Here is a 12,979-nt window from a genome sequence, read left to right as displayed (position 1 = left end):
GTCAAAATAATGAAGTGAATGAATTGCACATTCAGAAGCAGAAAGAGTTGAAAACAAATTCAGATACATTTTGGTATTTGTTAAGTGCCTCTAAACTAAATAAAATAACAAGCTAAATTGAAGATACAGACTTGATTAGAATTTTGTAGTTGGCAAAAATCACAGAATTCTAAGGGAGTTTAAACTTAACCCCCCCCCCCCCAATACAAGTCATTTTACTTTCCCAAATATATTTTCTACTCTACAAACTACAAGAATGAACATGCTCAGCAAAGGTATAATAGGCGAGGAGTACCAATGTAAAATGGCACAATTATGCATTCTGGAAAAACTAATTAAAAATCTTTTGAGTGGGGTGGAGGCAGGCGGGTGAGTGGACATCTCTCTGCGATTCCATTACTTTCATTTACCTGAACTGCAGCTAGCAGTGGCTCAACAATATAAATAGCCAGGTCTCTGATCTCCTGAGTGTCTCAAACAGTTAACTCTGTGTTGTTAATATAACAGTGCCCTTTTTCTTGACCCGTGACCTCACTTTTTCACATTCAAATTCCATTAAATAAATTATTCCTTTTGTAAGATCTCCCAAAAACTATGCTCATGAAAAGGATATCCTCAGCCCCTACAGGACATGTGTGTTGCTTAATTCTGACCCTCAGGCAGCTGTTGTGATTAGTGCGACTTCCTTGGATGTGATACAGAGTTATGGGGGCAGTTATGTACTTTGGGTTTGGACAGTAACATGGACAACCCTGCTGGCAGTAAGGAGAGAAAAGGAGGGCTGCTGAATGTCCTTAAGTCTTTAACTCTAAATTGAGTCAATGTTTTGTTCTTCAGGCAGAAGATGAAAGAAACTACCATATCTTCTATCAGCTGTGTGCTTCTGCGAGTCTTCCAGAATTTAAAGACCTTTCCCTAAGTAAGTAAGCTACTTCGCCAGTAAACTGGGTTCTCTGAGCCACCTGCAGCCTGAATATGGCAGCAATAATGAAGATTGCTGCTAGAAATGCTGTCCTACTCTGCATGGCTTCAGTTCTGTGAGCCAAGCATAGCACTTAAAATCTTTTCAAAAAGATGTAACAGGTAAGAAGGCTGGAAGGCCTTTTTTCATAGATAGTGTGCATATTGGGTCCTTATAGCCTCAGTAGATAAAACAGCACATCTCGGATTAAATCTCGACCTGCATCAGCTCTGCTGTTGTAGCTTTGAGACTGGGGCTTGTTGCAAAAATATGTGAAAGGGGTTATGTGATGCTCTGGCTGACATCAGGCCCACTTCTAAACAGTGTTACTCAAAACAGGAACAAACAACAACCCAGTATTTTGAGGTTATTAATGAAGAAACCAAATACGTTCTATTTTCTATAGCAGCTGCTTACTGAAAATGACAGTGTCTGTGACATGAGCACCATGGATGCTGGTTGATCTCTAGCTTTTTAAAGCAGTCTGTTTAGTGCTGTGTAATACATGTTTATTATTTTAAATATCAGAATTATATCTGAAAAAAGGGGGGAGGATCGTATCCCTTTCTTGGATACAGTGTTCCCCTCAAGTGCATCTTAAATTGGTGCAAGCAGTTAATTGCTGCCACAAACCCAACTGTTTAGATACCAGAGAATAAACTTGATGGGTGGGAGAAGAAAGGAAGATTCAAAATCGGTATCTTTAAAATTTAAAAAAAGCAAAATGTAGGACTTGGTGTCACAATTATTTAGAGGAGCAGAAATGTGCATGTAACTGTCTGGGGCTTGATCATTTGTTCTTGGCTATGAAAGGAAGCTAGCACGGAAAAGCTGCCCCTGAATTATGTAAATTCATCTGCTCATGGACAAGACAGCTTAGAGACATAGGAGCTATATGTAGAGAGTTCTTCCTAGACGTAAGAGAGGAATGGAAGTTGGATCTCCTGCCTGCAGTTTTCATGGAATCATAGAAAAATTGGGCAGAAAGGGATGTCGGGAGGTCATCTACCCAGGGGCTGGCAACCAGCAGCCTGCAAAGTCTTTTGATCCAATTCACAAACCTGGGGCTTCCATTGCTTTGAGTGTGGGGGAGTGTGGAGGGTGAGGGAGGTGATTGGCAGCAGTCTCTTTCCATTTGCCAATACAGGAAAGCGCAGCAGTGGCAAGTGCTTTCACTGTGCTGGCATCACGCACTTCCCCCTGTTGGTTTAGGATGAAGTGACAGCTGCAGGGAAAGCCAATAGCAGCAGGTGCTTTCCCCATGCTAGTGCAGGGAAAAGTGGCAGAGGTAGCTGGGTCCTAGTACCCACCCTTGCACCAACCAACCCACCTTTGACCCACACTGGCTCAGTTCAGCCTGCATCCTTACAAGGTAGCTGACTGCTGATCTAGTCCAGCCCCCTGCTTGAGGCAGGATCATCCCTATCCAAGCCATCCTATACAAATCCTTGTCTAACCTATTAGCATAACTACACAGTCAATCTGACACGCACAGCCATGAGTTACAGAACTTGAACATGGCACAGGTGAAGCAGGGGGACAACTCGGTTAGTTGACTTGGTGAGTAAATCACTTGGCTTTGGACAGCTGTTGTGCTTTAGGTGTTAACAATTCCATGAGTTGGGCATAAACGCACTTTATCTTATAGACCAGCTGTGGTGTTAAAGTTTGTAGAGTGATGGTTTGGATAAAAAGCTTATGTAAATGCCAAGTATTGATATAGATAACTGGTAACTAAACATTATGAGTAGCTATGAGAAATGAAGCTTTGCAGCAAAATGGTAGCCTGCCAGGCTTAAAGCTCAAACATGTTTGGTAATTAGGAATACAATTTTTGCACAATGCATGTTTTGTACGTCAGAACTGTTAAGATAGCATCTTGCCACAGGCACTAGCAGCTTGGCCTGCTAAAGAACGAGACTGGTTGTTTGGTTGGTTGTTTGTTTTCTTTCGGTGCTTTGTGTCTTATTTATTCAAGACCTCTGTGCTATAAGCAATTAATGTTTGCAGAATGCAAACAATGAGCCTGAAGATGCAAAGAGTATTAAGAGTGGTGAAAGTATATTTTGTGCAGCATGAATTGGCCTAATATTAATATCAGATTGAGTCTTATTTGGGCATGTGGTTATCTGACGCCCACCTTCAGATGTACTGAGAAGGAAAGAGAATAATAAAACCCCGTGTCTTTTACTCTAGGATGAAAAATGAGTCACTTAGGCCCAAGACTGACAGCAAGTACAAATGCACTTTCTGGCACAGTTTCCTTCTAATTTCCGTTTCTGTGTTGTTCAGTAGGGACTCAATGAACCCAAGTCGAAGCAGGAAAAAACCCTTCTTAACTTTATAGGCTGTGAGCCTAGTGCTGTCTAGAAGAGCCTGTATGCTTCAGGAATTGGGGTTATTGACCATGCTTCAGTGTCAGTCTGTCATTTGAGTGAGAGTCCTACAGTCAGAGTCTTCTTTCATTGCTTCCAGAAGATCTTGACTCAGGCTGTAAACATGTGTCTCATATGAGACTATCTTGATGGATCAGGGTTGAAATCTGGGACAAAAGAAGAGCAGCACAGCCCTTTCTACATACAGCCCTTCCAAGCTGCATTGCTGTTCCTCGCCCTGTTGGTAACAAGGAAGAACCTGCAGCCTGACAAGCTTTGTTCCTGGAATGACTGGCAATTAACTTAAATGAGCCATGGTTAACTTAGATATACATACTGGTGCCCTCTAAGGGAAGGGTTAGCACATTTTGGCTTGTGTCTTTCACATGTACTTAAAGCTGGACAGTGGATAGGTACCTGTATAAGATCCCAGGATTAAAGGCTTTCCCCTGGTAGAAATGCTGTTGCTTTACACCTATATGGCTGCATGTCCACATGAGTAGCATTGGAAGGATATTGGTGCAACTGTCTGCTATGGACTCCTTAGGGGAGAAGTTTTCTGTAATACCAATTTTGATCTCAAAGCTCATGGGCTACAAGAAACTATTAAGGACTTTCACAACTTTTCAAGCTCAAAATTTTGTTTTTTATCCTTGTATACAAATAATTAGAAACAAAGTTCGGCTTACTAACCTTTACCCAGGGGTTAGTTACCCCGCGTGTTATGTCAAAATGTTATAAGTGCGCTTGTCAGTTTGTCTCAACAGTTGCTGGTAAATTTTTGGGTGTGCCTTTTACATGCAAGACGCAAGTAAAAGGCACATGTCTAGACACAAGTAAAGGTGCGCAGTCTCTAGCGTTCCAGGGGAGGAGGGTAATGGAGCTTCAGCAGGCGGCTAGCTGGAAAGCTAGATGCAAGTTCAGGCTTCAGCTGGACTGTCTAGTGTCTACTGAAGTAAAACTTGCCTTATGTGCTAGAGTGTTACGAACTTCAGCTTTTTAGTTTTTTGGGGGGAAACCAAAGATGGAGTGTATGTTGCCAGTGTGTGAATCAATATACTAGGAGTATACGGAGCTGTCAGCTCAAGAAACTGCCTCCCTTCTCTCCCTTCCTTCTCCCCGCTTATGACTTTCTGTATCCTGGATTCTTGTCAGGGACCTGAAGCTTGAGGTGTCAGGCTTTCGGTTTTCGCCCATTACTGACAATAGCAGGTTTCTTTGGGCTCTGAATTGCTGCTGAAATATTGTTTGTAATGAGAAATGAGGGAGAGGTTGAAAAGAATTCATGTGCAGCTTCAGTCTTTTCTGAAGATTGGGCTACATTTGTTCCAAAGTTGTTCCCCACTGGCCATAATTCAGTGCTGCGTTATTTCTGCCCCTTGGGTGGATGAATATTTGAAAAGCTGGCATTTGTCAGAAAATGTCTACTAGTGAATTATGAAGAAATCTAGAAAAGGTATGCTGAGGTCAGCTGTATAATGGAGATTTTTTGCTTACGTAGTTTGTAGAGTGGTAGAAACAGATTCAGAAAGGTTAACTGATTTGCTGTAAGAGGCAAATTTATTGGAGGGATCTGAACCTATGAATTTAAGCCTTGGACTCTGATGCTGACCTGCTCTGTGGCATCAGCATGTTGCTTAACTTCTTGAACATCAAATTCCTCATCTGTGGCATGTTGGTTAACTCTTTTGAGCCTCAGATTACTCATCTGTGAAGCAGCGGTGATCCTATTTCCTTGCTTTTTATAGCAGAGCTGTGAGCCACAGTGCAACAGTGATCGTAAAGCAATATTGGTGTACAACATCCATCATTCATTGAAGTCCATCATTCTGAGAAATGGAAATAGAAATTAGGACATCCCTACTCCTTGTCTTCTGTTTGATGCATTTGCTTTGAGCTCCCTTGTCTTGCAGCACATTGTAGTTTTGCATGTTACAGCAGATAGTTGGAGCACTCCTTTGTAGAACACTTGCAAAGTGTTGTCATTGCAAGATGGAAAGGGAGAAACTAGAACTAGCTTTTCTCGAAGCTTCTAGCAGAAATTTTGTTGTGTGCTGAGCTGGCCTAGGCTTTTGTTTTACCCTCTCTTATGTGAAACAACCAGAATAGTGCCTTTTTACTATATGCAAAATGGGACATGAGCCTTGATCCACAGTGACATCAGGGAGGTTGATTGTAGTCTGTCCAGAACATTGATTCATTTGCCATCCTCATTAGCAAGACCTTGGAAACCATTTGAGGCTAGGGACAGATGTTCAGAAAGTCTGAGCCTGATTGATTCAATCTAACCTGGCTAGGCTAAACCAGTTTGCAACTGCACAAACATCCCCTCTGGATTGAAAAAAATGCAGGCACATGCCTGCAGTGGCTCAGGGTAGAAGCTGCGGGGGTGCTACAGCAACCCTTTCTCCCCTTCCTCAGTGCTGAGCTGAGGGGGACGTGGCCAGGCCCTGGCAGGAAGTTCTGATTAGGAAGGAGTAATGTCCCTTGTCCCCTTCCTCCCCGCCATCAGCCCAGCAGGGAATTGATAACACAGTGTTTATCACCCCATTAAGAAAACAACAGAGGAACATTACCAGCTAGCTACCTGTTGATTCTGCCTTTGTCCCATCTGCCACAACAGGGACCATAGCCAGCATGTGATCTGATAGCTAATGCTGAGAGGTCTGTGTAAGGCAGAGGGGATGGTGGAATACCTGCTTAGCAGGAAGTGGTGAGGGGGAAGGCAGGAAGATGCCTGCAGTCTCTGCCAGAGCTGTAGCCAGGGAGCAGAGGGGAGGGGCCAGCCCTGCTGTGGATCAGAGAGCCTCGCCCAGCCCAGAGAGCATGCTGGGAAGCTGGGGGAGTCTGGTTTAACTTAAACCAGGAAGGGGTCCGGGACAGACATTGCGTAAACCAGTTTGACCCAAGTCAGTTAAGTCTGATGCTACATTTAACTAGGTTTTATCTCAGACTGGCTTCAGTCATTTTCAAGCTGGTTTATATGAATGGAACATCTGTTCTGTTACATGCTTAAACCAGTGTCCGGTCACTTAAACCGGTTTATGTGTAATGTCTGTCCCTAGCCTAAAGGTTCTTTTTTGCCACCCTTTTGTTCTGCCAAGCAGAAGCATGGCAGGGTGGCACATGACAGTCTGATTTGTTCAGAAAGGCATGAGCTTTTGCAGGCACCAGCTTGCTTCTGCTATGAACAGACATACTACTCGGCGAATCGGCTCATAGCATCTGACAAAGCAGGTTGTTGCTTAGGAAAACTTACGCCTTTCTGAACAAATTAGTGTGTAAGATACCACCCCGCCCTGCCTTCTGTTTGACTTCAGACTCATCCAGCTGACTAACTCTGTACTCTGCTAAGCAAGGCTAAATCTTCAACACCCATCGTGATGAGCCAACTGCTGTGGTTTCACTGGTGATCTAGCAGTCTGACAGTGCGTAAACCATGTGGGACTTTTGATGTCAAAATGTGCTCTCGCCCACAGATGCCTCCTGCTTACCCTGGGTGAGCCAACGCGCTGAGATGACTCCCAGGCATGAAACGAACAGTAGACCTCATCCGTCTGGGATAAGTGCAGATATAATAGTCGTGTGTTGGAGGAGTTTGTGCTAATCAGGGCACATGCTTTGGTTTTAAAATGCGCAGTGCTAAATTATGCCTACTATTTTCGGTAATAAATGAGCCCAGGGCGAAGCGGGAAGATGACTGATTACCAGGCTGGATTGCTGACACTGGCTTTACAGGGAACATGTGTAAATCAATAGAAATTGAAAATTCCTTCTAAACCATGATCGCAGAGTACACAATGTCTGTCTGTAATGTCAGGCAGCACTAAAAGCCCAAAGATTTTATGTCCCCTGGCAGATCAGGGAAGGCTTCCTTGCGCTGTTGTGACAGGGGCTTTCAATTTGATGTCTGAAGGGACAATGCTTAATGGCAAGAGCAGCCTCCTATTGGCTGGTGTGACTACCAGGTTAGCCTACAGGGTTAGCCTACAGGGTATTTCACTGAAGGGAAACCTTCCTGGATTGTTTCTGCTTTAAAGATTTATGGTGGGGGCGGTGTGTGTGTGTGTGGGTGTGTGTGTGGGTTTGATACCAGCTGTCTCCCTGGCTTGTTTCAGTGTTTATTATGAGATGGCATGTTTTAAGATCCATCGGGAATGCTTCTTGCCTGACAAAGTTTCTAGAGCTTAAATTTTAATCCTTTTTTTTTTTTTTTAAGGCAAGGTTCTTTCTCAAATTTACCTCCTTAACACCTCTCTCCGCTTTTATAGTGTAGCAGATGTTTCAAAATTTCCCGTTGGAAAAGGGAAGCAGTGAGTGACAGTCTGTATCACAGCAGTGCCTCCTTATGCATGCTTGGGGCATTGGCATGAAATCAAGCTAAATAGGTGGTGTTTGGGCAGCACAACGTCTATCGGAGTCGGGGAGCAGCGCTGCGGCCTCCCAAGTTTGATGTCATTGAAGTTGAGTGCAGCTCTGCTACTGACTGGTTTGGTTTGTTCTATATACAGCCTTATTGTAGAAGTCAGGTCGGAAGGGACCTTACAGATCTTCAAGTCCAACCACCTGCCAGGGCAGGAGAAAATACTGGACTCAAATGATCCCAGCTAGGTAGGCATCAAGCCTCCTCTTAAAGACCCCCAGGGCAGGAGCCAGCACCACTTCCCTTGGAAGCTGGTTCCAGATCCCAGCCGCCCTGACTGTGAAGTAGTTCTTACGGCTGTCTTATCTAAACCTCCTCTCCAACAACTTGTGGCCGTTATTGCTTGTTATGCCAGGGGGCGCTGGGGGGAAACAAGGTCTCTCCCAAACCCTTCTGGTCCCCCCTAGTGAGTTTTTATAGACGGTCACCAGGTCCCCCCTCAGCCTTCTCTTGTGAAGGCTGAACAGGTTTAGGTCCCGCAGTCTTTCATTGTGCATCCATAGCGTGCATCCATAGATGCTTCTCGAGCAAATCCCGGGACGTCATTCTCCCCTTGTACTCGGCTTTGGTGAGGCCGCAGCTGGAGTACTGCGTCCAGTTTTGGGCTCCACAATTCAAAAAGGATGTGGAGAAGCTTGAGAGAGTGCAGAGGAGAGCCACGCGCATGATCAGAGGTCAGGAAAACAGACCTTACGATGACAGGCTGAGAGCCATGGGACTCTTTAGCCTGGAAAAGCACAGGCTCAGGGGTGATCTGATGGCCACCTATAAGTTTATCAGGGGTGACCACCAGGATCTGGGGGACCGTCTGTTCACCAGAGCGCCCCAAGGGATGACGAGGTCGAACGGTCACAAACTCCTGCAAGACTGTTTCAGGCTGGACATAAGGAAGAATTTCTTTACTGTCCGAGCCCCCAAGGTCTGGAACAGTCTGCCAGCAGAGGTGGTTCAAGCACCTACATTGAACACCTTCAAGAGTAAATTGGATGCTTATCTTGCTGGGATCCTATGACCCCAGCTGACTTCCTGCCCCTTGGGCAGGGGGCTGGACTCGATGATCTCCCGAGGTCCCTTCCAGCCCTAATGTCTATGAAATCTATGAAATTGTAGGGTCTGCCCTGCTGTCCCCAGATCATGTGGGTGGCCTCCTCTGGACCCTCTCAATGTTGTCCACATCCCTCCTGAAGTGGGACGCACAGAACTGGACGCAATACTCCAGATGTGGCCTGACCAGTGTCACGCAGAGGGGGAGGATCACCTCTTTGACCCTACTTGAGAAGCACCTGTGGATGCACAACAAGGTGCGGTTAGCCCTGCCAACCGTGACCTCGCATTGTCGGCCCATGTTCATCTTGGAGTCAATAATGACCCTAAGATCCCTTTCTGCCTCCATGCTCTCAAGAAGGGAGTTTCCCATCCTATAAGTGTGCTGCTGGTTACTACTGCCCAAGTGTAGCACTCGTCAGTATTGAAGTGCATCCTGTTTTTGCTAGCCCACCCCTGTAACCTATCCAGGTCTTGCTGCAGTCTTTCCCTCCCTACTAGCGTGCTCACTTCACCCCAAATTTTGGGATCATCAGTGAATTTAAACAGGGTGCTTTTCACCCCGTCATCCAAATCACTGATAAAGAGATTGAACAGCGCGGGCCCAAGGATCGAGCCCTGGGGGACTCAGCTGCCCACTTCTCCCCAGGTCGAATATGACCCATCCACCACCACCCTCTGAGTGTGACCCTTCAGCCAATCTGCAATCCATCTGACTGTGTAGGCATCAATGCCACAGTCACCCAATTTCTTAATGAGGATGGGGTGGGAGACGGTGTCAAAGGCCTTGCTGAAGTGCAGAAAGACTGTATCCACAGCGACACCTGCATCCAAGGCTTTTGTGACCTGATCTTAAAAGGCAATCAGGTTGGTCTGACATGACCTGCCCCTAATGAAACCGTGGTGGTTGCCCTTGAGCATCATCTCTGAGGCTGGCCCATCACAGATGTGCTCCTTGAGGATCTTCTCAAAGAGTTTCCCTAGGATTGAGGTAAGACTGATGGGCCTATAGTTGCCTGGGTCCTTCCTCCTCCCTTTTTTAAAGATGGGGACCACTTTGGCTACCTTCCAGTCATCTGGCACCTGGTCCGAGCACCATGAGCGCTTGTAAAGCCATGCCAAGGGCCCTGCAATAACCCCCTGCTAGTTCCCTCAACACCCTGGGGTGGAGAGCATCTGGACCCACTGATTTGAAGAGGTCCAACCCCTCTGGATGCTCTCTAACCTGGTCCTCCCCAACCTGAGGTCTGGAGGTGTTCCCCTTGAGTCCCTCTTGCATCACGGTGGGGAAGTCCCGGTCCCTGCCCAAGAAAACAGAGGTGAATAATTGGTTAAAGAGGTCTGTTTTCTCCTCTGGCGCAACCACCAGATTGCCCAGAGGGTCTTGCAGGGGCCCCACATTTCCTGGTGCTTTCTTCATCCTCCCTATAACCTTGAGCGGGTTTCTCAACTTCTCTGACATCGGCTTCTCTTCAGTGTAGAAAAGGTGCGGGTGTCAGTGATGTTTCCTTTATTTGTTTTAGAAACAGGACACCTCACTTAAGGTAGCCCCTCCAGCACACAGACAGTTTTGTCATCAGTATAGCTCAGTGGCAGGCAATTATTCCAGGCGGAGGGCCGCTTACTGAGTTTTGACAAGCCATCGAGGGTCGCATGACGGGCAGCCTGGGCCAGATAATTATTCATTTTCTAAATTTTTTTAGGGGCTCCACGGGCCGGATAGAATGGCCTGGTGCGCCGCATCCAGCCCGCCGGCTGCATTTTGCCCTCCCCTGCTATAGCTAGTTAGGACCAATACTTAATAAGTTTATATGGGATTTGGCTAAATAACTAAATTGTACCTGGCTTGTCTGGGATTTTATAGCAAGATGGATATCATGCTGTGAAAAGCCATCTCTTTTGCTGTGAGACCATGGTCTGTTTTCCTTACCTGTGATGTATCTCCTTACTGGTAATGAGAATTAGTTCCCGTTTTCTTGGTCTGTTGAGGATTGGTTACGTCATGCTTGTGCTGTTCTGTGCAAGTGCAAAGTGTAGTTGTTCTGCTGTTAGGACGTGGAAGACGAAAGGAAACTGGAATTTTCCTACTTCTCTGGAATTAAACAAAGAACAATGGTAACACCTCTTTTTCTCTCCATGTTCTTTTCCATGCTGTACGAGAGCGGACCTTGCTGGGACGCAGACCTGCTGATTTTGTTGTCTGTGAGCCTGGGACCCTGGATGCTGTTGTGGAATAGCGATAACCTGGAGTGGGAGAGCAAAGCGCTGACCTTGTATTTTTTCCAGTGACGTTCCCCACACCAGGGCCCCGAAAAAGAAATGGTTTTTCTGGTCTCTGTTTATATGCTTCTGTTTCTTAATCATGGGATGGACTTAAATAAAATAGCCCTAAATATTTCTTTTCTAAATTAGTTAATAGAGGTAGTGCATTTCTAACAGGTTAGTATCTAAGGAGCCACCTTACCATGCCTTAAAACTAGTCCAGGTTAGTGAGCTTTGTGAAATTGGGAGCTCTTTCCTAGAAAGAGTTATTATATATTCGGTTATTTCAGATGTTAGAAGTTAGACTGACCTCAGTGTCTCATAAGGAACAAAGCAGACCTGGCAGATGATCAGTCATATTTGCCAGAACTCATTTTCTGTGATCTAACACTGAACTGCCCGTGCGGCTAGGGAAACCTGTGCATCTCGGTTGTTTATGTGCTTGAGAAATGCTGGTGCCTGTGCACACAACTTAAAGGTACAGCTGATGCCCATATCCAGGGTAAAGCTATGAAGAAATGGAGATGCTACAGTTCTGATGAAGTGCGCTTCAGCCCTGAAAAGCCTGCAACTCATGCTACCTGTAAGGTGCAAATCCACCTTGCCTTCTGCTTGATATCATAAACCATGGGAATGACGAGTCAAAGGTTTTAAATTATTACATGGCAAGTGCTTCTAAACACACTTACAACTGGAATTGCCAACTAACCAGCTAGGCACTTGCTTCAGTTTTGTTACCCAGAAGCATTTAAGAATATTTAAGTACGTGACCTGGCCAAGAATTTCTTGCTGAGTTTTTAAATGTTTCTAACAAACCCTGGCTCTGAGAAATAAACAACACTTTTGCTCTCTTTGGTGCCCTGAGTTTTTGTTGCGTATCTCTTGTATCTAGCAAAAATACAGGAGTGTGTTAGTTGCCACTGACCTCTGCTCAAGATACACCATCACCTACCAGCTCCAAATGCGAGACTCTGAACTACTTGTGTTTCTGGTGGAACCACTTAACTCTACACTTTCACATAGCATAGGAACTATCTTTTAGATCAGGGTAGCCAACCTGTGGCACATGTGCCACGAGTGGTATAGACAGCCACTGTGTGCGATATGTGAATACTAGGCACTCTGTAAAAGCAGACACTGGAATGGAAGTGGTGGGGGGATATGTGGGGGGCAGGATGCTTCTGGGAAAGGAGGTGTCACTGCCAAGAGCCGGCTTAACCCTTCCTTGGCCCTGCAGCCACTGCCAAATTCAGGGCTTTGGATCCTCATTGCCACATAAAACTGATGGTTGTGGGACTAGAGGAGCATTAACCTGCCTTCTTAGTGATGCCTCTACCTTGCTGTGCACACCTGGAGGTTTGGGACCCCCTGCCTCCATTCTAGCACCCTGGGATGCAAAGTCTATCAGCTACATGTCTGGTGGGAGCAGGGATGAGAGCAGCACTCTGGGAGCATCAGGGCTTGACTTACAGCCCGCTAGTTACAAAGGCTGGCCACCACTCATTGGTAACACGTAGGGTGTGCACCATGCAGGTGCACGTGGACCCCCTGAGACTGGCTGTGCACCCCCTGGAAGTGCCCGCCATGAAACCAGAAGTGCCAGCGGAAAAGTGCACTTCTGGCTTCACCGGTTTTGTCGCTGGTGGTGCCACATTCAGCAGTCGGCTATGGGGGAGCCCCCTGCCATTGGGGATCTGGTGACCCCCCCCAAACTTGGGAGGCACTGTTGGCCCATACCACCACTGTTCTAGAGCATCTGAGTTTAAACTACCTTCACTAGTTATAGCAATGTACGCCTTCGGTATGAAACTTCTGAAGATAGGATGGCTCTCACTTGACAACCAGCACCTTTCACGTGGCTTCTGCCAAACCCCAAATTCAGTTCAGGGTTTGTGCTAACTTCTGGTCAGCTGA

General features: G+C 46.1%; 1 protein-coding gene across 2 annotated transcripts in view; it reads left to right on the top strand.

Annotated features, from left to right (window-relative positions):
- Positions 1 to 12,979, top strand: part of MYO5B (myosin VB) — a 403,624-nt gene that overhangs the window by 212,124 nt on the left and 178,521 nt on the right. For both annotated transcript variants that reach the window (XM_090037780.1, XM_090037781.1), the window contains exon 7: positions 838 to 919. In XM_090037780.1, the coding sequence (XP_089893906.1) occupies positions 838 to 919 (82 nt within the window). The remainder of the gene's footprint in view (positions 1 to 837; positions 920 to 12,979) is intronic.

This window comes from Crocodylus siamensis, chromosome 3 (genome assembly GCF_052110815.1).
Source record: "Crocodylus siamensis isolate JL-2025a chromosome 3, ASM5211081v1, whole genome shotgun sequence".
NCBI classification, from domain to species: Eukaryota; Metazoa; Chordata; order Crocodylia; family Crocodylidae; genus Crocodylus; species Crocodylus siamensis.
The sequence above is the reverse complement of the archived record's forward strand: the minus strand, read 5'-3'. Positions and strand labels throughout refer to the sequence as shown.